The sequence below is a fragment of the Pipistrellus kuhlii genome, unplaced genomic scaffold (assembly GCF_014108245.1).
Source record: "Pipistrellus kuhlii isolate mPipKuh1 unplaced genomic scaffold, mPipKuh1.p scaffold_m20_p_68, whole genome shotgun sequence".
Classification (NCBI taxonomy): Eukaryota; Metazoa; Chordata; class Mammalia; order Chiroptera; family Vespertilionidae; genus Pipistrellus; species Pipistrellus kuhlii.
The window spans coordinates 322,677-347,671 of NW_023425571.1; the positions used below are offsets into that span (position 1 = coordinate 322,677).

A 24,995-nucleotide genomic window follows, 5' to 3' on the forward strand; every position below is an offset into this window, starting at 1 on the left:
GTCTGGCTCAGTGGTTGAACTTGGACCTGTGAACCAGGAGGCCCCGCTTGGATTCCAGGTCGGATTCCAGGTCGGAGCACCTGCCGAGTGGAGTCGTGGGGCTCCTTCCCTGTAGGGGGCGTGCAGGAGGCAGCCGATCAGTGATTCTCATCCTTGATGTTTCTCTCTCGCTCCCTCTCCCTTCCTCTCGGACATCAGTAAAAACATGTTTTTTAAAAAGGCAGGGACTGCACAGGTGAGCGGAGAGCCAGGGCCTGGCCAGGGGAGACCTGGCCTGGAGGCCACCCCACTGTTACCCAGCACCTGCTGGAGTCCCAAACCCAATTCTTGTCCCGTCTCACAGCTTCCCCGCCCTCCCTCCGCCCCAGCTCCGCACCCCAATGCTGGCTGGGCCTGGGGCAGCTTCTGTCCGGGTGCATGGAGAACTGGGAAGGGTCTGAGATTTGACCCCACTTGCCAACTAACAGCCTATCCGCCGAGCCAAACAGGCTGGGGCTGAAGGACGCCTTGATGGCCTCCACGTGCTGGGCAGTTATGAATAAAATTTCTGTAAACATCCTGGGCAGGCAGGTGGCTTTTGTTTTCTTAAACACATGTTTACTGGTTTTAGAGAGGAAGGGAGAGGGAGACAGAAACAATGATGAGAGAATCATTGCCCTGCCTCCTGCACGCCCCACCATGGGGATCGAGCCCAAAACCCGAGCATGTGGGCATTAGAGTCGAACCTGGGACCCTTTAGTCCGCAAGCCCATGCGCTATCCACTGAGCCAAACCACCTAGGGCGGCAGGTAAAGGTTTCCAGCTCCGTTAGATAAATCCCAAGGAGCACCACGGCTTGATCCTATGGTATGAACTTGTCCTCTTTGGGAAGAAGCAGCCAAACGTTTTTTCGAAAGTGGAGGCTCCATGCTGCGGAAGTTCCTCCAGCTCCGACTGAGAGTGCCGGAGGGTCCCTGTGGCTGCTCAGCCTGGCCAGCACTCGGGGGCCCCCGTCCCCCCGATTCTGCTTTTCAGGCTTGGCCCTGCCCGTGCTTCCCGCCCGGAGCCGGCTGGGCTGTCCTGGGGCGCAGACCAGACAGACAGTGGACAGCAGGGCCAGCGCCCCGCGCGGGGCGCCGGGATGCGGCGGGGGGCGGGGCGAGCGGCTGGGGGCGGGGCGAGCGGGGCTGCCTCCGGAGGCGGGACTAGCGGGTCGCTGACCTGTCCGGCCCCGCTCGTGGCAGCCGGCCTTCCGTCCGGCGCATCCGCTCGCCCCAGCGCCGGACCGCGGGTGCGTGCGGAGGCCCTGGCTCCCGCTCTCCGGGTCCGGGTGAGCCCCTGATCCTCCCCGACGCCGGCCTGGCCGAGGGGTGAGTGCCACCCCGCAGGGACCGCGGTGCCCCCTCCGCCCCGCCCTGCGCGCCCGGCGCCGGGGCCCGGACGGGGGAGGCGAGGTGCCCGCTCGGCCCAGGTTCCTGGGCGCGCGCCGCGCTGGGGCGGCTGGGCTCGGGCCTGGCTCTGCGTCCACGGAGCGGCCCGGCGTCTTGGGCGCGGAGGGAGAGAGGGGCAGGGGTCTTCAAACTACGGCCCGCGGGCCTCCGGCCCGCCAGGTTTTTTGGGCAGTGAGCGCAGCCGAGGTGTTACAGTAGGAATTAGTAGTTCATATGGTCCCGCCCTCCAGCTCTCTGAGGGACCGTGATCTGGCCCCCACTTTAAAAAGTTTGAGGACCCCTGGAGCCGCTAGCGGAACCGAGGAGGGGAGGGAACCGAGGCCCGCGGAGGGCGGCGGGGGGAGCGGGTGCCAGCGGCCACCGAAACTCCAGCTCCGGGACCTTTCTCTGACCTCGGGTGGGCGGACTGTTGTGGGGTTGAACCCTGGAGCCAAAATAAGACCACCGGAGGCTGCTGATTGATATAAAAAAGCAGGCAGGATTTATTGAACTGGCCAGGACAGGACGGCCGCGACCACGCCGTGCAGGTGTAGGCAGTCCTTTTAAAGGTCTAAACCACAGACATTTCCCTCTGCTCTAAATCCTAAATTCTAATGCTGGGAACGCCCCAGCCACATCCTGCTGGACGTTGGAATGTGGACGGAACTCTCTGCGATAGCAACGCAGAAGCAGAGCTGAGCAAACAACCTCTAACCGTTATCTGCAGTTCCTGCTCCTGGAGCTGCTGAGCCCGTGGGGATCGGTCGCCTGTGGTCCTGGGCCACGGGCACAGGAAAACCGCCTTAGCCTCCAGGTCTCCGTCTGGAAGTGAGGCAACCACCCTATTGTTTAGGCAAGTAAGCGAGTAACAGGGCTAAAATTCAAACAGCAGCCCTAACCGGTTTGGCTCAGTGGATAGAGCATTGGCCTGTGGGCTGAAGGGTCCCAGGTTCGATTCTGGTCAAGGGCATGTACCTTGGTTGAGAGCACATCCCCAGTGGGGGATGTACAGGAGATAGCTGATCGATATTTCTCTCCCGATGTTTCTAACTCTCTATCCCTCTCCCTCTTTGTAAAAAAAAAAAAAAAAAAAAAAAAAAAAAAAAAATTCAAACAGCAGTTTTTACCTGAGTTTGGTTGCTACTGTACTTCAGGGACCCCCTGCCCGGCTGCCTGGGGCCCTTGGTCGCTGTGACCCCGACTGAGCCTAACCCTAACCCTTCCCTGTGCGTCACCCTCAGGGGCGCTGCGTGTTGTCCTTCCTCCCCGCCCACCCAGCCCCTGCACCCGGGAGCTCCCGAGGCTGGGGTGACTCCCGAACTGAGCCAGTGAGAGCCGAGCGGCCCCTGCAGGGCCAGGCCTCACCCCCGGGGGAATGCACCCGCTGCCTCCCGCTGGGCCCGCCCGCCTCGGGAGCCGCGTCCTGTGCGGGCTGTGCGGCTCCTGTCCTCGCTGTCGCTCTCGGATTCTCCAAGTCCCGCCTAAGCGCCCGGCTCTCCCGCTGTCGCCCCGGTCTGGGGCCTCTCTTCGCACCCTCGTGGGGGGAGTTTTGAGGGAGACCTGGGAGGCCGGGCTGGGGGGTCATGGGCCAGGCCGAGCGCCTCTCCTGAGGCACAGCTGCAGGCGCAGCTGAGCGCTGAGCTCCTGGGAGCTGCCGCCGGGGTCCCCTTCCCTGGAGGGAAAGGGGGCGCAGGGCCACAGGAGGGCGCTGTCTCTGGGTGAGGAGGGCCAGTGTCTCTGGGTGAGGAGGGCACTGTCTCTGGGTGAGGAGGGGCGCTGTCTCTGGGTGAGGAGGGGCAGTGTCTCTGGGTGAGGAGGGCACTGTCTCTGGGTGAGGAGGGCGCTGTCTCTGGGTGAGGAGGGCCAGTGTCTCTGGGTGAGGAGGGCGCTGTCTCTGGGTGAGGAGGGCCAGTGTCTCTGGGTGAGGAGGGCACTGTCTCTGGGTGAGGAGGGCGCTGTCTCTGGGTGAGGAGGGGCAGTGTCTCTGGGTGAGGAGGGGCAGTGTCTCTGGGTGAGGAGGGCGCTGTCTCTGGGTGAGGAGGGCGCTGTCTCTGGGTGAGGAGGGGCGCTGTCTCTGGGTGAGGAGGGGCAGTGTCTCTGGGTGAGGAGGGCGCTGTCTCTGGGTGAGGAGGGGCAGTGTCTCTGGGTGAGGAGGGCGCTGTCTCTGGGTGAGGAGGGGCAGTGTCTCTGGGTGAGGAGGGCCAGTGTCTCTGGGTGAGGAGGGGCAGTGTCTCTGGGTGAGGAGGGCGCTGTCTCTGGGTGAGGAGGGCCAGTGTCTCTGGGTGAGGAGGGCGCTGTCTCTGGGTGAGGAGGGCGCTGTCTCTGAGGAAGGAGCATCTCTTTCAGGTGTTCCCGCAGGACAGAGGCTCTGAGAGAGGAGGGCTGATTTGCCCCGGCACACCCGTCCCCCGCCGGTGCCCGGAGGGGGCTGCACCGCCATGCGCTGCCGCAGACTGGCCCTGGGCCTGGGCTTCTGCCTGCTGGTGGGCACCGTCCTCTGCACTCTGTGGTGAGCATGCCTGGGGAGCCCTCCAGCGCACCCTCAGACTCCCCTCTGGGCATCTCGGCCCCCCATACCTGACCCGTCCAGGGAAGCCCACCTCTCCGGCCCCCACCCCCAGGAAGACCTGTGGAGGCGCTGGATTTTGCCTGGGACTGGCCCCTGGCCTTAGCACTGCCCTTCCCTCTGCCTCACCGTCCTTCCGGCCCCGATGGCCAGGAGCTCCTGTTGGTGCCCCCAGTTCGCCCTGTGCGTTCCGGGGGCGTGCCCCCTCTGTGTGCAGGGCTGGGGGCGGAGGGATGGGTGGCTTCAGGGGTGACTCGTGACTGCATGCTGGTCCACCAGGAGGCTTTGTCCCCCGCGGGCAGCCAGACCAGGGCGCCGTGGGGGCCACAGATGCTCCCCCGGGCCTTGGCTCCCACCGGGGTGCGGCAGGAGGGCCCAGCCTCGGGGGGCCTCGAACCCACGGTGTTTTTCCTTCCCAGGGCATATGCCGACAGCTGGCTGCCCTTCTCCTACATCCCCTACTACCTCCCCTGCCCGGAGATCTTGTGAGTACGGGGCGGGCAGGGTTGGGGCGCTGTGGGCGGCGCGGAGTGGGAGATGGGAGTTTAAGGTCCCTTTGTCTGCAGGGGCTTGGGTCCTCAGCTCACATCATTGCTGGGCGTCTGCCCGGCCTCGTGCTCCGTGACCACGAAAGGGAAGTTTAAAACCGGAAGCACAGGCTGTCCATGAACAAGGCGTGTTTGTTACCATGGAAACATCGACTGTAGCGTGGCCAGGCGGCTCAGGGGGCTGGAGGGTCCTCCCCAGCACCCAAAAGGTGGTGGGCGCAGTTCGTCAGGGCACATGACTAGGCCGTGGGGGTTCGATCCCCCGACGGGGTGTGTGGGAGAGGCAACTGATCGATGTTCCTCATGTGGCCGTTTCTCTCTTCCTCTCAAATCAATAAAAACAGCACTGGCAGGTGTGGGTCAGTGGTTAGAGCATGGGCCCTTGCACGGAAGGGCTGCAGGTTTTTTGTTTTTTTTTTTAATAGAGAGGAAGGGAGAAGGACAGAAAGTCAGAAACAACCACTGAGCCAAACTGGTTCTGGCAAGCTGCAGGTTTATTTTTTTTTAATTTAAAAAAATATATGTTTTATTGATTTTTTACAGAGAGGAAGGGAGAGGGTTAGAGAGCTAGAAACATTGATGAGAGAGAAACATTGGCCAGCTGCCTCCTGCACACCCCCACCGGGAATGTGCCCGCAACCAAGGTACATGCCCTTGATGGGAATCGAACCTGGGACCTTTCAGTCCAGGCTGATGCTCTATTCACTGAGCCAAACCGGTTTCGGCAGGGCTGCAGGTTTGATCCCAGAACCGCCAGGGCTTGTGCCCGATGCCTCTCTCCTTCTTCCCCTCCCTCTCCCGCTCCCCCTCCTTCCTCCTTTTCTCTCAAAGCCAATGCAAAATAGATCCCCTGGTGAGGACTAAGATAAATAATAACAAAGTAAAGTGAAGAAACACACAGTCTCCGGTGAAGATTAAGAACTTTGTGGCCACAGAATAGAGTAAATGAGGAAGCCGGAAAACAGAAAAGACTCAGGAAAAGCCCTCTTGGGTGCCCCTGAGCTGAGTTTTGCTCGTTTCCAAGTCCGTCGGCAGCTTGTGGATTGCTGCGCTTCCTGACGGAACACACTGGGCATCTCGCTGGTTCTGAAAGCACAGAGGCTTCTTGCTGTTGAGAACGGCTGTGACCTCCGATGACAGCCAGTGACACGGGAGCCGTCCACGGCACCTCCCAACAGACAGTCTCCCAACAGACAACCGGACGCCCTGCGGCCGCCGCCGGCCTCACCGGCGAACCTCACCAAACACCCCAAGGACGGACACCTGCCTCCACCCGTCCCAGCAAACCCAGCTCACCTTGCGAGGCCAGCATAACAAATTTTATCTCATTGCAAACCAGATAAAGACGCATCAGAGAAAGAGGATCACAGGCCTAAAATCCTAAACAAAATATAAACAGACCGGATCAGGCAATAGATTAAATAGGTCACCCACCATGGCCAAGTGGGGTTTACTGCGGGGATGCGAGGCCGGGACACTATTGAAAACAGGAAAGTTTTTGGATAGAGCGTCGGCCTGTGGACTGAAGGGTCCCAGGTTCGATTCCGGTCAAGGGCATGTACCTTGGTTGCGGGCACATCCCCAGTAGGAGGGTGTGCAGGAGGCAGCTGATTGATGTTTCTCTCTAACTCTCTCTCTCCCTTCCTCTCTGTAAAAAATCAATAAAATATATTAAAAAAAAAAAAGTTCCAGGAACTCGCAGGGAACACACACACACACACACACACACACACACACACAAAGAAAGAAAGCAGGAAAGTGGTGATGGTAATGTGTTTGAGATGTCCATCCTGTTCCCAGAAATGGCATTACTTTCCGGCCTGTGTCCGGCCTTCGGGGTCACCACCAGTTCATTTCCGGGCCCGGCTCCCGGTGCCCCCTGAGCTGAGTGAGCGCGTCCCGAGTGGCTTTGGATGGGAAGCTTTTGCCTTCTTCAAGGCCCTTCTGCTGTGAATCCTCACCTGGGGAGATTTTCCCATTCATTTTTTAAAAAATATATTTTTATTGACTTTTTACAGAAAGGAAGGGAGAAGGTAGAGAGAAACACTGATGAGAGAAATATCTGTCAGCTGCCTCCCGCACGCTCCCTATTGGGGACCGAGTCTGCAACCAAGGTACAAACCTTTGACCAGAATCAAACCTGGGATCTTTCAGTCCACAGCCCAATGCTCTGTTCACTGAGCCAAACCAGTCAGGGCTCCATTGATTTTTTTAAAGAGAGTGGGCGGGGGAGAGACAGAGAGAGAAACATTGATGTGAGAGAGACATCAATTGGTTGCCTCCTGCGTGTGCCCTGAGCAGGGCCAGGGATCAGGCTTGCAATTGAGGCACCTGCTCTTGGTCAAAATTGAATCCGGGACCCTTCAGTCTGCAGGCCGACGCTCTACCCACTGAGCCACACCGGATAGGGCAGCGGAGGTTCTTGATCCCCTGGGCTTGTTGGGATGGTTTGTTAAGGCAGGTGTCCGTCGTTGAATGATTGGTGAAGGTCACCTGTGAGGCTGTCTTCTATTTGTCTTGTCAGGCTGCTTTCTGGAAGGGCCCCGAGCACCCTCCCTGCCCACCTCCCACTGCCCCTGGGCCCCGACTGGCAGGACCAGGAGCTATCGATAGAAAAACTAAGAGCAAGCCCTCCCCATATCCCCCGGATCGCCCCCAGGCCCTTCCTGCAGGCTCCATGGCTCCCTCCTCTTCTCCCAGCCCCCTTCTTCCTTCGGCCGCCTGCGGTCCTGTCAGCACCCTGGCCGAGCAGTTTGGCTACATTTTTTCCCCTCCAGTTTGCCCGTCTTTGGGTTCTCCCAAGTTATTTTTCTGGACACCAACCAGCCTGCCACTCGGTGAGCCTGGACAGACGCCTCGGTCGCAGCCCAGCCCCTGCAGAGCGGGCAGAGCCCTGGGGAAGGTTCCGGATTGTGCCCCGGGGGTGCCAGGTTAACCTTAGCTCCGTTCTGCCTCCGGCTGGCACTGACGGCTCTCTCACCTCTGCCCACAGCAACATGAAGCTGCAGTTCCGGGGGGAGAAGCCGTTCCAGCCGGTGGCCCGGTGAGCAGCCTGCCCTCCCCCCTTTGAGGCCCGGGGTGGGGTGGGGCAGCCGCCCTCACCACGGCCCTTCTCGGTCGCAGGTCGCAGTACCCTCAGCCAAAGCTGCTGGAGCAGAGGTAGGTGCTGCCTGGGGCCTGGGTGCAGCTGGGAGGCGGGGGGAGAGCTTTGTAGCTATCACCGTTTTCCACCTGGGGACGCTGAGGCCCCGACACGGGGACGAAGCCGCCTGGGGTCGCAGGGCGTGGCTGGCAGGGCCCAGGAGAGCCCGCGGTGCCCACGGGGAGGGTCTCACGCCCTCGGCCGCCCCTGCCGCCAGGCCCACCGAGCTGCTGACGCTCACGCCCTGGCTGGCTCCCATCGTGTCCGAGGGAACCTTCGACCCGGAGCTCCTGCGGCTCATCTACCAGCCGCTGAACCTGACCGTCGGGCTCACCGTGTTCGCCGTGGGGAAGTGAGTGGCGGGGCAGGGCGGCCCCTCTGAGCCCCAGGAGCTTCCAGGGGCTGTGCAGGGGGAGGTGGGGAGGAGTGAGCCGGGGACAGGGCTTCTGGAGGAAGGGGGCCTGGCCCTGCAGGGAAGGGGGAGGGGGCAGCCCCGGAGAGGGGACAGCAGAAGCCCGTGTCAGAGACCCCTCCCCGCTCTCCACTTCTCCTGGTCAGGCAGGTGTGAAGGAGTAGACACCCCCTAGGCCAGTGGTCGGCAAACTCATTAGTCAACAGAGCCAAACAGCAACAGGACAACGACTGACATTTCTTTTGAGAGCCAATTTTTTAAAAAAATATATATTTTATTGATTTTGTACAGAGAGGAAGGGAGAGAGATAGAGAGTTCGAAACATCGATGAGAGAAAGACATCGATCAGCTGCCTCTTGCACACCCCCTACTGGGGATGTGCCCGCAACCAAGGTACATGCCCTTGACCGGAATCGAACCCGGGACCTTTCAGTCCCCAAGCTGACGCTCTATCCATTGAGCCAAACCGGTTTCGGCGAGAGCCAATTTTTTTAAACTTAAACTTCTTCTAAGGCCACTTCTTCAACATAGACTCACCCAGGCCATGGTATTTTGTGGAAGAGCCACACTCCAGGGGCCAAAGAGCCGCCTGTGGCTCGTGAGCCGCGGTTTGCCGACCTCTGCCCTAGACCACCACGGGGTCCATGGGCAGGCCCCGCCCTCTCTGCCAGCTCTCTGGGTTCCTCCTGTCTTCCTCTCTCCTCCCGCCAGCCGGCAGCTTCCCTCTCGGTCCCTTTCCTCTCTCCGGACGCCACGTCTCTGCCTGTACGGTGGGTGACGGTGGGAGCCCGTAGGCAAGGCCGGCAGGTGCTCAGTGAGCGTGAGGTGGGCTTGTGATGGGGCTCAGGGGCAGGGCTAGGATGGTGGCATGTGACAGACGAGGACCCTAGGGTCAGAGTGAGGGGCCGCTCACGGTGGGGAGCGGAGGGTGCCCACCCCGGCCGGCTCCGGCGCCGTGCGGTGCCAGCACGCCGTGGGATGACGGGCTCTCGCACCAGGTACCTGGGCTTCGTGCAGCACTTCCTGGAGTCGGCCGAGCAGTTCTTCATGCAGGGCTACCGGGTGAGCTACTACGTCTTCACCGACGCGCCCGCCGCGGTGCCCCGGGTGCCGCTGGGCCCGGGCCGCGTGCTCCGCGTCCTGCCCGTGCAGAGCCACGCCCGCTGGGAGGAGGTCTCCATGCGCCGCATGGAGGCCATCAGCCGGCACATCGCCCAGCGGGCGCACCGCGAGGTGGACTACCTCTTCTGCGTGGACGTGGACATGGTGTTCCGGAACCCCTGGGGCCCCGAGACCCTGGGCGACCTGGTGGCCGCCATCCACCCCGGCTACTACGCCGCGCCCCGCCGCGAGTTCCCCTACGAGCGCAGGCACGTCTCCACCGCCTTTGTGGCGGACGGCGAGGGCGACTTCTACTACGGCGGGGCGGTCTTCGGCGGCCGGGTGGACAGGGTGTACGAGTTCGCCCGGGGCTGCCACATGGCCATCCTGGCGGACAAGGCCAACGGCGTCATGGCGGCCTGGCAGGAGGAGAGCCACCTGAACCGCCGCTTCATCTCGCACAAGCCCACCAAGGTGCTGTCCCCCGAGTACATCTGGGACGACAGGAAGCCCCGGCCCCCCGACCTGAAGCTCATCCGCTTCTCCACGCTCGACAAGAACACCCAATGGCTGCGCAGCTGACGGTAGAGCCGGGGCTGCTGGGGACGGGGGCCAGCGGGGCAGCCAGCAGCCCCAGGGAGCACCCAGCTCACTCCAGGGAGCACCCAGCAGCTCAGGGAGCATCCAGCTCACCCCAAAGAGCACCCAGCTCACCCCAAAGAGCACCCAGCTTAGCCCAGGGAGCACCCAGCAGGCTCAGGGAGCACCCAGCTCACCCCAAAGAGCACCCAGCTCCAGTGGAGCACCCAGCTCACTCCAGAGGAGCACTTAGCAGCCCCAGCAAAGCACCTAGCTCACCCCAGGGAGCACCCAGCAGCCCCAGGGAGCACCCAGCTCACCCCAGAGGAACCCTCAACTCCAGAGGAGCACCCAGCAGCCTGAGGGAGTACCCAGCTCTCCCCAGTCAGTGCCTCACTTCCCAAGCCTTAGCTGAGACCTGTCCTGTGCGGCCGCCTCCCTGTCAGGGAGATCCAACTGGAAAGCGACATGGAAGGGCCTTTAAAACTGTGAGGGCTGTGCCCACTGAGAAAGCAAACCTAAGAGGGGGGGACGGGAGGGGTGGTGAAGAGGGCAGGCCCAGAGGCTCCCAGCAGACTCGCCTTCGTGCGGCTCTGTGCCTGCCTGCTCAGCCCTGTGTCCCTCCGCCCCCTTTGCTGCCTGCTGCCTTCGAGGTCACCTGTCCCCGCTGGCTGTGAAGGGCGGCCAGGCCCCCTTTCCTCCAGCTGCAGGGCTCCAGCCCCACCCAGGACCCTCGCTGGCTTCCGGTCCAGCTGCACCCACGCCCCGTGGCGGCCCCTCCCTGGCACTGCCGCCTCTGCCACTGCCGCCTCTGCTATGCCGCCTCTGCCATGCCGCCTCTGCTGTCAGGAGGTCGGAGGTTTTAATAAGGGCAGCACGGGCCGGGCCCTCACCAGGCTTCCCCCGTGCCTCTGAGCGCCTTGGCCATGGCGAGGAGCAATGGGGCAGGAAGGGTGCGCCCCAGCCGTATCTGGGTGAGCACCCGCCCCGGAGACGCTGGTGCCAGCCCAGAGCCCGCTCCGCAGCACGTGGTGCGCCCGGTGAGCGAGGAGAGAGCCTGGGTGGAGGGCCCTGGGTGCTTCCGAGTGAGGCAGGGACAGGGTGGGCCCGCGGCCTGTGCGTCCCCGGTGGGTCTCCCTGCCCTCGGGAGGCAGGTCTGAAGCAGGCTGTGTGGAAGGAGCAGGCCTTGCGCCACTGCGGGCCCAGCCCCGGCCAGTCTGACCCCAGAGGCAGTGTTCGCACAGGAGCCCGAGCCCAGCCTTGTCTGTCATTTTGACCCTCATTACAGTGCGTCTTCAGAACCACCCGGCTAGTGTGGCTCAGTGGTTGAGCATTGACCTATGACCGGGGCAGTCGTGGTTTGATACCCGGTCAGGGCACATGCTGGGCTGTGGGCTTGGTCCAATGGTTCTAGCTCATCATTGATATTCTGTCTCTCCCTCCCTTCATCTCTGAAATCAATAAAAATATATATTAAAATTAAAAAAATAAACTTCAGAAATCCCAAACGGATCTGTCCTGGCAAGATTGGCACCTGTAGCTCGGATGTGACCTTGTCAGACGGGGGCTGGGCCTGTCTCCAGCCCTCCCTGCTCCCTGCTCCCCCCACCCCCTTCATCCTTTCCAGGAGCACCCCGGCCCGGCCCTCAGCTCCTTTTAGGGGAGAGCCCGGCCTGGGGCTAGGTTCCAGGAGTTGGGTTCGGTCTGTGGTTTCTAAGGGCCATGCCCTGGGTGGGGACCATAGTGCCCAGGGGCGTGGGCCCAGGCTGGGCGGAGCTGGGCTCTCTGCCCTCCTGGCCAGGGAGCCCCAACAGAAGACACGGCCTCAGAGATGCAAAGAGCAATGATTCTGACCCCCCCCTCCAGCCCCCCTTCCCAGCTGCAGCTGGTCACTCAGAGCTGAGAGGTCCTCAGTACCAGGACCACCGCTCATCCATAAAGTGGGTGACAGCACTGAGGGTCCAGGGGGCTCCCCAGTAACCGTACCCTCAGCACTGGCCCATCTGGGGTGGCGCTCTCTCCCCTACGGCCCTTCAGCCCTCTTCCTCCAGCCAGGGGTCTGGGTCCTGCCGGGAAGAAGGGGGAGGGGACCAGGAGAGGTGGAAGGGGCAGCCTCACCTTGCTGCCTACTGGCGTCCACTCCCACTCGGGTCCCCGGGCCGGCCATCCACCAGCCAGCTCTGCAGGCGCCAGGCGGGGCCGACAGGACAGGGCGGGGTGTCCATGCGATGCCTCCAGTGTCTGCACGGCCCCACGCCGGCGGACTCGGCCCGGCTGGGTTTGGGGGGTTCGGGGGTCCTAAGGGGGCGCAGGGAGCCCGCCGCGGGCCACGAGGGCGGGGGGCGCGGAGCTCCGAGCACCAGTGGCTGCGCGCGGCGAGGGGGCTCCTGGGCACGCGCGTCCCCCGCCCGAGCGCGCGCCCTGCGGATCGCAGGCCCGGAGCCCGCAGCCCGCAGCCCGCAGCCCGTAGCCCGCAGCCCGCAGCCCGCAGCCCGCAGCCCGGAGCCCGCAGCCCGCAGCCCGCAGCCCGGAGCCGGAGCCCGGAGCCCGCAGCCCGCAGCCCGGAGCCGGAGCCGGGGAGGCGGTGCGCGCCCCCAGCTCGCGGGCCCGCCCCCCGCACCTGCGGCGGCGGCGGGGTTGGGCGGGCGGGCGGGGCGGGGCCTGGCTGACCCGCCCACCGGCGGCCGGAGCCCGGGCGGAACGGAGCGGCGGGCCCAGCGGCCGCGGGCGCAGACAATGGGCGCGGCGCGGGCGGCTCCCCGGCGGCGGGGACGGGCGGCCGCGCCATGAGCCCCGCAGCCGGGCGCCCCCCGGTGCGGCGCGCGGGCCGAGGCGAGCGGCCGCTGCGGGTCCCGGGCGCCCCCCGGGGCCGGCGATGCGCCGCCGCGGCCGAGGATGATGGTGGATTGCCAGGTGAGTCCGGCCGGCCGCCGCCCTCCCGGCGCGGGGGAGGAGGCCCGCCGCCCGCCACACCCATCCGGCGGGAGGGCGCGCTCCGCGTCCACGCCCCGCGCGCTTACGCAGTTCCGCGTCCAGCCCCTCCGGGCACAATGGGGAAACTGAGGCCCGGGGCGCGGGGAGGGCTCCGGCCTCCGGGGCCATTCTCCGCTCTCCCGTGGGGTTTCCTTGGGGAATGAGGTCCCCGAAGGCCCTGGGGGAACCCCTGTGCACCCCTCCCTCGCGGGGCCCTTCCTCCGGGCATCCCCACGTGGGCACAGGCGCGTGCACGCGCAGCGACTTCACAGGTGGGGCCTGGAGTGTGTGCAGAGGAGGGCGCAGGTGACAGGGGAGCGGGAGGCTGGGGGCACCCGGCCATCAGGCGCCTCTGGTCCCCTAGCGTCACTCTCGGGCCCATAACCTGTGGAGGGAGAGGTGCCAGGCTGATGCCAGGGGCCCTAAAGGTGCCCTGGGCCATGGAGAGGGCTCCTGGAACTAGGAGGAGACCCCCTCCCCCTGGGGGGGCCCAGGAGAACAGGCCTGAGCCTGTTTCGCTATAAGCTGGCTGCACAGACGGTGGGACACCCAGGGTCCCACAGGCCCCGGCTCTCCATCCGCGACCCGCTGTGCTCCGAGTCCGTGGGACACCCTCCTCCCTGGAGGTCCTCTGAGCAGCCCGGGCGGAGGGTCCTGGGACCTGGGTGGCAGAACACGGCAGAGCCTGGGCCGCTCCTCTGGGGACCACGGACAAGGCCACCCTCGCAGGAGCCTCGGGGTCTTCATTTGGAAGTGGGTCCGCGGTTACTGCCCTGGTGGGGTGAGGCGGCCTCATGAACGAGCTAGACACCAGGATAGTGGGGGGGAGAGGAGGACGAGAGAGGGTCCGGGGGTCCCAGGCATGGCTCCCTGAGCTCGCAGGTCCTGATCCTCTGCCCTGGGTGACAGGGAGAGCCGCTGCCTTGACTACGGCCAAACAAAGGTGTGTGTTTTGTTTTCTGGTTGTCTTGCCTGGGGCTGCAGTGCTGGGGATGACCGCCAGGGGGCGGGCTGTGCTCACTGGAGCCGCGGGTGCCGGGAAGGGACGCCCAGGGGTCATTCTGGGCATCGAGCTGCGTCGGACACAGCATGCACCTTGCATGACTGGTCTCCATGTCCACAGTGCGAGCTGCTCAGAGGCGGGAGGGGCGCCGAGACCCTCTCGTTTTTCAGTTTCTGCGCCCCCACAGCACGCACCCTGAGCAGGAGCCCGCCTGGCCCCTGCCCTCCCAGAGCTCAGCCTGGAAGGGCAGATGGACAAGAGCACAAAGGCAAACCCTGTGGGAGGGAAGCGCAGTGCTGGGGGACAGGGAGCAGGTGCGGAGGGAGGGCAGGGCCCTAGGAGGGCCTAACGGCCTCCAGGTGACAGTTATGCTGTGACCCCCAGGACGAGAGGAGCCGACCTGCACAGGTCTGGGACAGGGTGTGGCTTGGGGGGTGGGGGGCGCTCAGGTGGGAGACTCTGAGAAGGTGTCCGTGGTCAGGGTTGGTATGAGGAGGTGCAATGCTGAGGATGATGGGGGCGGGGAGCAGAGATGGGCTCAGTGGGGCTGCTTTAACGAAGTACCACAATCGGGTGGCTCAACACAGAAGTGCCCGGCTGGTGTGGCTCAGTGGTTGAGCGTCAACCTGTGTATCAGAAGGTCATGGTCAGGGCACAGGCCGGGGTTGCAGGCTCGATCCCCAGTGGGGGGCGTGCAGGAGGCAGTCGATCGACAATTCTCTCTCATCACTGATGTTTCTCTCTCTCTCCCTCTCCCTTCCTCTCTGAAATCAATTGCAAAAAAGAAAAAAGAAAAACAAAACCCCCAGAAGTTTCTTCTCTCTCAGTTCTGGAGGCCAGGAATCCAAAATCAGGTGTGGGCAGCGCGTGCCTCTGCAGGCTCCGGAGGCGGGACCTCCTGCCTCTTCTCCTGCCGCGGCGGCCGGCTCCACAGCTGCTCCCCCTGCACCTGGCCTCCGTGTCTGTGTCCACTTTCCCCTCGTCCTCTGAGGACACCAGCCCCTTGACCTTGGTGAGGACCCCCGAATCCAGTGTGACCTCACCTTAACCTGGTTGCGTCTGCCAAGGCCCTGTTTCCAAACAAAGCCTTCGTCCCAGGTGCCGGGCGTCAGGGTCCCAGCCTGCCTTTGGGGAGGAGGAGGCGGGGCACAGTTCGGCCCCCAGCAGGGACAGGAGTGATTCCCTCCTGGGGGCAGGCGGAGCCGCTGGGTCTGAGGCGTCTCTGGCATCTGCGGGCAGCGGGGGGCTGTGGGGGTAAGGGGAGCCCGGGGTGCCCTCAGGGACAGACTGCTGCTCCCCCGGCCGGCGCGCCCTGGAGCAGCGCCAGCAGGTGGCGCTGTGACCCGGGGCCACCCCGCGAGGCTGTGAGCGAGGCTGTGAGCGGCAGGCGGCTGAGACTATAAGCTCTCACCTTCCTGTTGCCAGGAGACAGACACTCAGCTGTCAACAGAGCGGAGCACAGTCATTTCAGGGTGACATACTCCGGAGGAGGTCAGAGGGGTGGGGCAGGGTTTGGGGTTAGGGTTAGGGTGGGGCCTGGCAGGGTGAGCCGGCCCTTCTCGGAGGGTCCGGGGTCCTGGCTCCCTCCCTTCCCGGCAGCTCTCCCGTTAGCGCGGGGTGGGGCAGGGCGGGGTGGGGTGTGTCCCGGGTGGGATGGGTGGCCTGTGGGGCAGGTGGAGATGGAGGGGGTCCTTCCCCAGAGACCTGCCCCTCAGTGGGGCACTGCTGCTTGATTCCCCCGTTCTCCTGGAGGTTCCCCCCGTCCTCCTGGACAAAGCAGGGAGGCCCCTGGGTCCCCACCACAGCGTGGGTATCAGTGGGGGCATCCCTCACTGTGACCACTGGGCGCCGCTCCCGATGCCGCTGGCTCTTGACCTCAGGGCACTGGTTCGAGCGACAGATCCTGATGGAGGGCCTCTGGGCGGCCCGGCGGAGGGCTCGGCTCTGTCAGAGCGCACGAGGCCCGGAGCGGGCTGTGGGCACGGGCTGTGGGCGCGGGCTGTGGGCACCGGAACACAGCCAGAGCCTCTGGAGAAGGCCCTGGCGGCTGGCGGAGCCTGGCGCCCGCTGTGGGCCGCGCCCCGTGGGGAGCCTCCGGCCGCTCAGCCTCTCCTGTGCCCGGCGGGGCCGTGTGGCCGCCTGGAGACAGGTGCCACCGCCATGCTCAGGGCAGAGGGAAAAACGGGGCACGGGAAGGCGAAGGGACTCCGCTGCTAAGCAGTGGCAGGGCTGGTGGGCGAGCCGCTGGGGCAGACAGCCTGGCCGGGGTGGGCCTGGGTGCCAGTGAGCGTCCAGCGGTCAGGGCTGGGCAGGCCCCCAGGCGGCGGTTCGCCGTGGGCGTGGAGGCGAAAACAGGGCTAATGAGCCCCTGCCGGGCGCTCCCCGCGCTAATGAAGGCCTTGGCTCTGCTCTCGGCGTGCCCAGGCTGGGCAGGCGGTGGGGCAGGCGGTGGGCAGGCTCTGGCTTTGAACCTCAAGCGTCTTCTCTGCGGTCACAGCTGGGGGGGGGGTGTTTCGGGGGGGAAGGGAAGGTGCATGCGCCCAGAGCCTCCTCCCAGGGCAGCCACGCCAGGGAGAGGGCATCCCCCTAAAAAGGACAAGCTCCGGAAGGGAGAGTTTCCACAGCAACCCAGAGCAGTTGCTTAGCAACTACAGGACCCCAAAATACTTGCCTGCAGGAAGGCTCAGGGCATGGGGCTTTCCGACGGCGGCCGTGTGCGGACCTCGGCAACTCCTGGCTGATCCGCCCCCTCTCAGCCCCTCCTCCCCCGGCCCCTGCGTGCTTCCTGGGGAAACCCCCAGCCAGCTCCCCGCTCCCCATCGCCCCACTCTGAGCGAGCCACCTGGCACCAGGCCAGTCCCCTAGCAACAGAGGCTGTTTCCTGGATGCCTGAGTGACGGGTGACAGGATGGGGCCGGAGGTGGTCAGCTGCCAGAGGGAACTGAGATGCTAAAATCTGGAAGTGCTGTCCCCACCCCCCGCTGCTCCCTGAGTGGCTTGGGCTGGCAGGACCAGGCGGCTATCTGCTCACTGCCTGCCTGGTCGCCTTGCCCGCGCACTCAGGGATACCCAGGTGTGTGAGATGTTCCGGGAACGGCTGGCACCCGTCACCAGCAGGCCTGCTGCAGGGGGCAGGGGTGCCTGCCCCTCCGTGGAAGGCGGACGGCCCTGTGGCCGCCAGCCGTGGAGGGGGGCAGCCTGGACTGCTCCTGGGGAGCGGGGCGCGGGCCTGGGCCGAGTCCACGTTTTCCCAGGGGGAGCCGGGGCCCAGGGAAGCTGAGCACCCTGCCCAGGGCAGGTGAGCCCACTTGGACGCCCGCGCCCCGAGGCCAGGGTGCCTGGCCTGAGCCCCGCAGGCTGTGCCAGCACGGAAGTGGCCGGGGTGCCCTTTGACCCTCTGGTTGCCCAGGGTGAGATTCCAGGGTGAGGCAGTGGACCGAGCCTGAGGCCTGGGTGGCGGAGAGGGGTGGCTGCGGGCTCTCTGGACGGGCAGTGTCTGTGTCGGGCAGGGCAGGGCAGGGCAGGGCAGGGCTGAGCTGGCCCGGCCGCCTCCCTCCCGGCAGACGATCGAGGTGCCTCAGTTCAGGGGAGTTTCCTCCCCAGGCTCTCAGACCGGAAAATCCCGGCACAGAGCACGGCCGCCTCCCCCTCAGCCCTGGCAGGGGGCGGGCACGGGACGGGCCCCGAGGGAACAGAACCGGGACAGTGGGCATCGTGGCCCCGGGCTCCTGGGGGTGCAGCCCTGCGCGGGCACGGGGAGCGGGTGTGGGTGTCGGGAGCACCACCTTTCTCTGGTGGCTGGTGCACCTGTGGGCGACTGTGTGCCGTGCGCCTTAGCGTGCGCCACGTGTGTGTGCGCGTGCGGCCTAGTCCAAGGCTTGGAGGAAGGACCATAGCTGGCGGGAGGTGGGACAAAGGCAGTGTCTCTCACCGGGTCACTCAGCCCCAGGGCCCTGGGAACCTGGCATTGCCCCCGCCCGCCCCCGCTGGCCGTCCTCCGGAGGAGCTGTGGGAAAGAGGGCAGCGGGCGGCAGCCCGGCGCCTCCCGGCAGCCAGCTGGAGCCCCGGTCCGCTCCGAGGCCAGGCTGCTGGGGGCCCCTCTGAAAGGACCGCCTGGCTTCCCGGGCCCTGAGCCCCCACAGGCGGGTGGTGGCGCCGGGCACGCAGTGTCCCTGGCACGGCCGGCCGCCTCTTCACTACAAGGGCCCGTTTGTCCCAACTTCCCTGGCCCTGAAGCCCGAGGGACGGGCTCTGCTGGGCACAGGGTGGGCGGGCAGGCCCCCTCCCAGCCTCGGCAGGCCCTGCGTGCTCTCCGGAGGGGCCTCTTAGCCCGGCCCAAACCCCGAGGCGGCCTCTGCTCACTCGGGAGCAGAGACCCGTGCCCCAATCAGGGTGTGGGGCGCACACATGTAGGAAGGAGGACGATGCAGGTTGAACCAGAGCTGAGCTCTGCCTGCTGCCTCCCGCACTGGCACCCTGAGGCTGCTGGGTCCCCCCCCCCCCCCCCCCGCCCCAGCCCCAAAGCTGGCTGCCTCCTGCCCGGCTCCGGGCCTGGGCCTGCTTCCCCGGCCGCTCTGCCGTGCTCTCTGGAGGGCGCTTTCCTGGCAGAGGCCCGCTGGTCCTCCTCGCCCCCTCGGCTTCTCCCCTGCCCCGTCCCCTCCCCAGGAAGCTTTGCCGGTGGCCTGCCCACAGGGACGCTTCGGCCCTGGACTCTGCATATTTCCCGGTCCGAACTGTGACGCCGAGGAACCATCCGGACGATCGGGTCCACTTGTTCCCCTGGCGGGGGCGCCCCTGTGTGCCAGGGACCGTGCCAGGGACATGGGGAACAAGCCCCTGCGCTCGGGAGCTCCCACCCTTCCCGCTTCAGCAGGGGGAGGAGCCCTGGCCGGGCGGCTGGGGCTGAGCGTGGACTCGTGCAGGGAGAGGTCACGGTTCGGTTCCCGGTCGGGGCACAGGCCCGGGGGGTGGGCTCGATCCCCAGTGTGGGGCGTGCAGGAGGCAGCCGGTCCGTGATTCTCTCATCGTGGATGCTCCTGTCTCCCTTACCCTTCCTCTCTCTCTCAAACCAATCAAATCACGTTTAAAAAAAAAATAGGGAAGGACTGAAAGCGCGCGGGGCCCCCGGGCGCTGTGCGGCCTGTGGTGAGCGTGCTCGCTGCCTGCGCGGTGCCAGCGCGTCTCCTGCCTCCCGTTTCCCGTCTCCGGCAGCACCGAGCCTCCCCGGGCGCTGGGGGGAGGTGTGGCCGCGGGACAGGTGTGGCCGGTGCCCTCCGGGAGCGTGGAGCCAGGGCGTGGCGGGGGCGGCATGAACCGCTGCCAGCTGGTGCGCTATTTTATCAGTGCCCTCGCTGCCTGTGGCTTCCTCAGCGGCAGCACCCACGCCCCTCATCGGCCCGGCCTACGCGCTCCCATAGTCCAGGCTTCGGGGCAGAGGTCGCCCCATGCATGGCCCGGAGGGGCTGGTCCAGGGAAGCACCGTGCCGGCTCCCGGCCCGTCCGGGGCAGGCGGGCTTGCAGGAGGCCCCGCTCCAGCTGATCTGCCTCTGGCTCCTGGGGAGTGCGATGCGGGGGCGGGCCCAGGGTCGGAGCTGGCCTCGCTGCCCCCGGAGGGGCTGCCCGTGGCCTTGGCAGCGCGGCTCCAGCCGGGCATGATGCCAGCGGGAGTGGCCGGGGCAGGGCCTGGATTCTCGGATCCTCAGCCTCTTGGCAACCTGCGTGACTCAGTGGCCGGGAAAAGGCGGCAGCGGCGGGGTTACTGGGGGTTACTCTGTGCCTGTCCCCCGGCCATTCCCGGTTCCCCAGTCCTCCCCCTCCTGGCAGCTGTCCTTCCGCAAGTCACTCTGAGGCTGGGGCCCCTCTCAGCCGCCTCGGGAAGCGGGGCCCCTGCCGCAGAGCGGGGGGCACCGTGAGCACAGACGCATCCTGGCCTCATGTAAATGCTGAGAGCAGCCAAAACCGGTGTGGCTCAGTGGATAGAGCGTCGGCCTGAGGACTGAGGGGTCCTGGTTTGATTCCGGTCAAGGGCATGTACCTTGGTTGCGGGCACATTCCCAGTGCGGGGTGTGCAGGAGGCAGCTGATCGATGACTCTCTCTCATTGATGTGTCTCTCATCTCTCTCCCTTCCTCTCTGTAAAAAAATCAATAAAATATATTAAAAAAAAAAAAAAAGAAGCTGGGAGCAGCCTGGTGACGGGGGGCTCGGGTTGAGCGACGACCTGGGAACCAGGGAGTCAGGGTTCCATTCCCGGTCGGGGCACGTGTCCAGGCCGCGGGCTCCCTCCCCAGTGTGGGCGTGCAGGAGGCAGCCGATCAGTGGCTCTCTCTTATCCTGGATGTTTCTCTCTTCTCTCTGGAATCAATAAAAAATGTTAAAAAGTAAAAAATTTAAAAAAGGTGATAAACTTAAAAAACACACACGAAGAAGCTGGGAGCAGCTCAGGGCCAGGCTGCCGTGTGGCTTCGGGTGAGTTTGGTGCCACCTCCGAGCTTTTGTCCGGAGTTCACCTGCCACCGGGCTCATGTGTCGTGACAATTAGATGGAGCCCACTCCGGCGGTCGGTGGGGAGGGCAAACACGGGGCCCCTGGCTCAGGCTTAGGCGCGGGCTGGTGGGGAGGGAAGGGGAAGAGAGGTGAGGAGCCTGGGCTGGGCCTCACCGGGGACAGGCTGCTCCCACTTGTGATCTTGAACCCGTACAGAGCACTAGGGGGCGGGAGGAGGGGGCAGCCGGACCCACCCTGCCACCTCCGCATGTCACTTGCCTGCTGGGCCTCGATTTTCTCACAGGGATTGTTACCGTGGCTTTATCAAAGGCCACATGGAAGGTGCTTCGTCCCGCCCTCACTGGCGGGTCCAGGTGTTTTTTTGTTTTAAAAAAAATATATATTTTGCCGAAACCGGTTTGGCTCAGTGGTAGAGCATCGGTCTGCGGACTGAAAGGTCCCAGGTTCGATCTGGTCAGGGGCATGTATGTTGGTTGCGGGCACATCCCCGGTAGGGGGTGTGCACGAGGCAGCTGGTCGGCGTTTCTCTCTCATTGACGTTTCTAGCTCTCTATCTCTCTCCCTTCCTCTCTGTAACAAATCAATAAAAATATATTAAAAAATAAAAGAAGTGCTAAACTAGAATTAAAAAAAAAATATATATATTTTATTGATTTTTTTTCAGAGAGGGAGAGGAATAGAGAGTTAGAAACATCGATGAGAGAGAATCATCAATCAGCTGCCTCCTGCACAACCCCCACCAGGGATGTGCCCGCAACCAAGGCACTTGCCCTTGACCGGAATCGAACCCGGGACCCTTCAGTCCACAGGCTGATGCTCTCTATCCACTGAGCCAAACCGGTTTTGGACCAGGTGTTTTTTTTTTGTTTTGTTTTGTTTTTTAATATATATTTTATTTATATTTTACAGAGAGGAAAGGAGAGAGATAGAAGTTAGAAACATCGATGAGAGAGAAACAACCATCAGCTGGGTTTGCACCCGGCCAGTCAGTGCAGACCCATCAGCTGCCTCCTGCACATGCCCTACTGGGGATGTGCCCGCAACCAAGGTACATGTCCTTGACCGGAATCGAACCTGGGACCCTTCAGTCCACAGGCCGATGCTCTATCCACTGAGCCACACCGGTTTCGGGGAGTCCCTGGTTTGATTCCTGGTCAGGCTCATGCCCGGATTGCGAGCTTGATCCCCAGTAGGGGGCGGGCAGGAGGCAGCCCATCGGAGATTCTCATTCATCATTGATGTTTCCCTCTCTCTCCCTCTGCCTTCCTCTCTGAAATCAATAGAAATATGTTTAAAAAAAGAAAAAAGAGAGTGCTTTGTCCCCGTGAGGAGCACCAAGGCCTGGCCAGGCTGGGCTCCGGGGATGGGCTGCAGGTGGGTGTCTGCTGCGCCCTGGTCCCTGGGAGCTGAGCCGGTGAGACCCAGGCCCTCTTCCTGCTCCGCTGGCCCTCCCCGCCGCGGGCCTCCCTGCCTCCCGGAGCCGGGCTGGCAGGGGCTGCGTGTTAAGCGATTAGACCCGTGGTCGGCAAACTGCGGCTCGTGATCCGCCTGCGGCTCTTTGGCCCCCTGAGTGCGGCTCTTCCACAAAATACCACGGCCTGGGCGAGTCTATGTTGAAGAAGTGGGGTTAGAAGAAGTTAAGTTTTAAAAAATTGGCTCTCCAAAGACATTTCAGTCGTTGTCTTGTTGATATTTGGCCCTGTGGACTAAGGAGTTTGCCGACCACTGATCTAGCCACTAGATCGTGGGCCTCAGGTTCCCAGAATCGAGGGGTCGGAGTGGGGCTGGGCCGCCCCGGCAGGTCAGGAGGCTGCAGGCAGAGCCTCCCTCTGCTTCCTGGACGGACGTGGCGCCGTAAACAGCTTCTACGGGAGTCACCCTCCGGCTGAGTCACAGCTCCTAGCGACAGCCGCCAACTGTTTATCAACAGCAGCTTCCCCCTCAGGGCCTGCCCCAGCAGCTGGGAGAGGGGGAGGCGCCCAGATATGGGCTGCAGCCGCCCCCTCCCTGCGCCCTGCTCCTCCCCCGCCGAGGGCACGGGCAGAGGGAGTGCTGGTGCGTGTCTGTGGGCAGGTGTGGCTCTGTCTGGGCTGGTGTGTGGCTGGTCAGCCGTGATACCCCGTGGCCACCTGGCGTGGAGGCAGAGCCCCGTGGACAGGTGGCCGGTCACATGACCTCGGTGTCCTGGGGCAGGCGAGGGTGTGGGCCGTGACCATGGCACCAGGTGTTCTCCCGGCAGAGTCAGACCGGACCGTTCGGCTAAGAATTCAGAGCCAAGACTCAAATGATAAGAGAGAGTCTATTGAGAGAGTCGCAGAGGTAGAGGCACGGGCTCAGGAAGCAGGGACGGAGGAAGGAGGGGCCTTAGCGCTCAGGAAGGAGAAGGGGAAGGTGAGGAGCCAGGGGGAGGGGAGGGAGAGGAGAGTGGCGGGGGTCCTGGCCTCTGGGCCAGTGGTCGGCAAACTCATTGGTCCGCAGAGCCAAATAGCAACAGGACAACCATTGACATTTCTTTGGAGAGCCACATTTTTTAAACTTAAACGTCTTCTAACGCCACTTCTTCAAAATGAGACTCGCCCAGGCCGAGGTATTTTGTGGAAGAGCCACACTCAAGGGGCCAAAGAGCCGCATGTGGCTCTCGAGCTGCAGTTTGTCCACAGGCCCCGCCCTCTCCAGGCCCCTCCCCTCCGCAGGCCCCGCCCTTCTTGCCTGCAGCTGGTCATCCTGCCCCTCGGCTGTGACTCAGACCCGCTGCCTGTGGCCGCTGGGCTGGCCGGGCTCTGAAAGGAATAGCGGTGACCTGGGTTGAGGTCAGGCCGACCTGTGCTGGCGGCTGGGCAGGGAGATGTGGGGGTGAAGGCTGGGAGGCTGGGGGAAGCCTCCTCTGGCGCAGGAGCCTGGGGGAGAGGTGGTTCCTCGCACGGCCCGCTCCTGGGAGGCCCGGTGATGCTGTTGGATCACAGGCATTCACAGCCGGACACACAGCGGGCAGCCCGGTTCCCTGGGGCCCGTGCCCCAGCGCCTCGCACGCTCCCCCTCCCTCAGATCGGCTGGAAGCTGTCCCAGCCAGTTTCCCGTCGCCCCTTCCACAGCGCCGGCCGGGCCTCCCCTGGGCGGAGGAGCCACAGCTCAGGGAAGGCCCCACTGCACCTACCGCCCCCAAACGCCCCACGGTACACCCTCAGGGGCCCGGCTGCCGCACACGCTGGGCAGCAGCCATGCTGGGTGAGAGGGCCGGCTGCGGACAGCCCAGGTGCCCACGGCTGGCTCGCTCCTCGGAGCTCTGCTGAGCCCTGTCTCACCTGGTCCCGCCGGAGTCTGCCTCCAGCCTGGTGCCCGCCTGGCCTTGGGGCGGGGAGGGAGCTGAGCATGGTCTGTGCACCCTGTGGCCTCCAGCACAGTTTGCTGCTTTTCGATTACAGTTTCTGAGTTACCCACTGGGAGCCGTTGCAGGGCCCACGCTGAGCAGACAGACCGCAGCCGGCGACAGTACTGGCTCAGGCAGCGCCCGCCAGCACCCGCCAGGTGTTCACTGTGTGCCTGGAACGGGCAGGCACGGAACCACGGGGGAGGATCAGAGTGGGGCCCCCCGAGAGCCGACCAGCAGCCAGGCCCATGCTGAGTCCCTGTCAGGTCCTCCAGCACCCATGTGCCCATTTTACACACAAGGAAACTGAGGCCCCGAGTTGCTAAGTCGCTGGGCCAGGGTCCAGAGCTGCTGACTCAGAGCCCGGTTACCCCTGCTGTTGCTTGAAGGTCAGGGTTCAGTGTCAGCACGCACAGCAGGCTGTGGGGGTGGGGTGCAGGGTGCCTGGTGGAGGTGAGCAGAGGGCGGTCAGGGGCTGGGACTTGGGATTCTCCTGCGGGTGGGACAGAGCTGATGGAGGGTTTGGGGGCCGCTGGTGGTGTGCTCTGGCTTTAGGCACAGGGAGGCGGGCGCTTCAGGGTCCTCCTGGAGCCCCCCAGCTCCGCCCAGCCCTCCACCTCTGATGCCCACCTGCTCCCCTGGAGAGATCCCGACCCCAGGGCTCCCTGGGTGTGTGTGGAAACCCTTCCTCCGTGAAGGCAACTGCTGCGAGCCTCGCGGTGGGGGTCCAGGTGGAGGGCGGTGAGGGCGGCGTTGGGGTGTGAAGCCCTCTGTGCCCCCTCCCTCCACGGGGGGTGGGGGGGGCAGCAGGAAACAGGCTCCGCGAGAAGAGGAACCTGCACGCCCACGGGGAAGCCAGTCTCTGCTCACGGGCCGAGCTGCCTGCTCAGCCGTGTCCCTGCGCCCGCAAAGCCACCGGAAGAGGATGTGAAACGGCGCCGGAGCCGGAGCCGGTGCTGGCGGGGCCGGGCGGCAGGGCGGCACGCGGGGCCCCAGACGCCCCAGCAGCAGCGCCCCCCATGTGCCGACAGGCCGGCTGCGGAGCCTCTGCCGGAGCCCCTCTCCCCGCGGCCCCCGTGGTCCTGCGCGCCCCGCCGGCTGCCCGCCAGGGTCCCAGGAGGGTAAGGAAGCAGCCAGCTCTGGCTCTGGGTTTGGGGACCGGAGCTCTGCATTCTCCCTGCCCCCAGCCTCAGTCTTTCCATCTGTCAAATGGGCGGGCTCGCAGCAAAAGGAGGGCAATGGAGACAGGTCCTGAGGTGCTCTTAAAGGTGTTCGTTGAACTGCTGCTGCCCTCCGACGGCTCGCCTGTCGGGCTGCGTGTGTGGCTTTTTGGAAGTAACGGTAATTGTGGCGACAGTATTATGTTTTTTGCTTCCCTACTTGGCCCAG

General features: G+C 64.4%; 1 protein-coding gene and 1 long non-coding RNA gene across 4 annotated transcripts in view; one reads left to right on the forward strand and one right to left on the reverse strand.

Annotated features, from left to right (window-relative positions):
• LOC118708900 overlaps positions 1-13,454 on the reverse strand; it is a 28,937-nt gene extending 15,483 nt beyond the window's left edge. Inside the window, exons 1-2 of the long non-coding RNA XR_004984756.2 lie at positions 13,444-13,454; positions 8,194-8,209 (exon numbers count right to left, since the gene is read on the reverse strand). This is a non-coding gene — a long non-coding RNA (uncharacterized LOC118708900). The remainder of the gene's footprint in view (positions 1-8,193; positions 8,210-13,443) is intronic.
• Positions 1,207-11,175, forward strand: GBGT1 (globoside alpha-1,3-N-acetylgalactosaminyltransferase 1 (FORS blood group)). Of its 3 annotated transcripts, XR_006740431.1 has the most exons (8): positions 1,207-1,349; positions 3,756-3,918; positions 4,395-4,460; positions 7,516-7,566; positions 7,647-7,682; positions 7,883-8,017; positions 9,076-9,837; positions 10,000-11,175. XR_006740431.1 is itself a non-coding variant. In XM_036420414.2 (7 exons), the coding sequence occupies exons 2-7, from the start codon at positions 3,848-3,850 to the stop codon at positions 9,758-9,760; spliced, it is 1,044 nt and encodes a 347-aa protein (XP_036276307.1). In that variant the 5' UTR covers positions 1,207-1,349; positions 3,756-3,847; the 3' UTR covers positions 9,761-9,986. The 3 variants fall into 3 exon arrangements, 2 of the variants coding, with proteins under 2 accessions (XP_036276307.1, XP_045431137.1); XM_036420414.2 differs by lacking the exon at positions 10,000-11,175 and having other exon boundaries at positions 9,076-9,986; XM_045575181.1 differs by lacking the exon at positions 10,000-11,175 and having other exon boundaries at positions 1,286-1,309; positions 9,076-9,986.
• Positions 13,455-24,995: the final 11,541 nt, after the last annotated feature.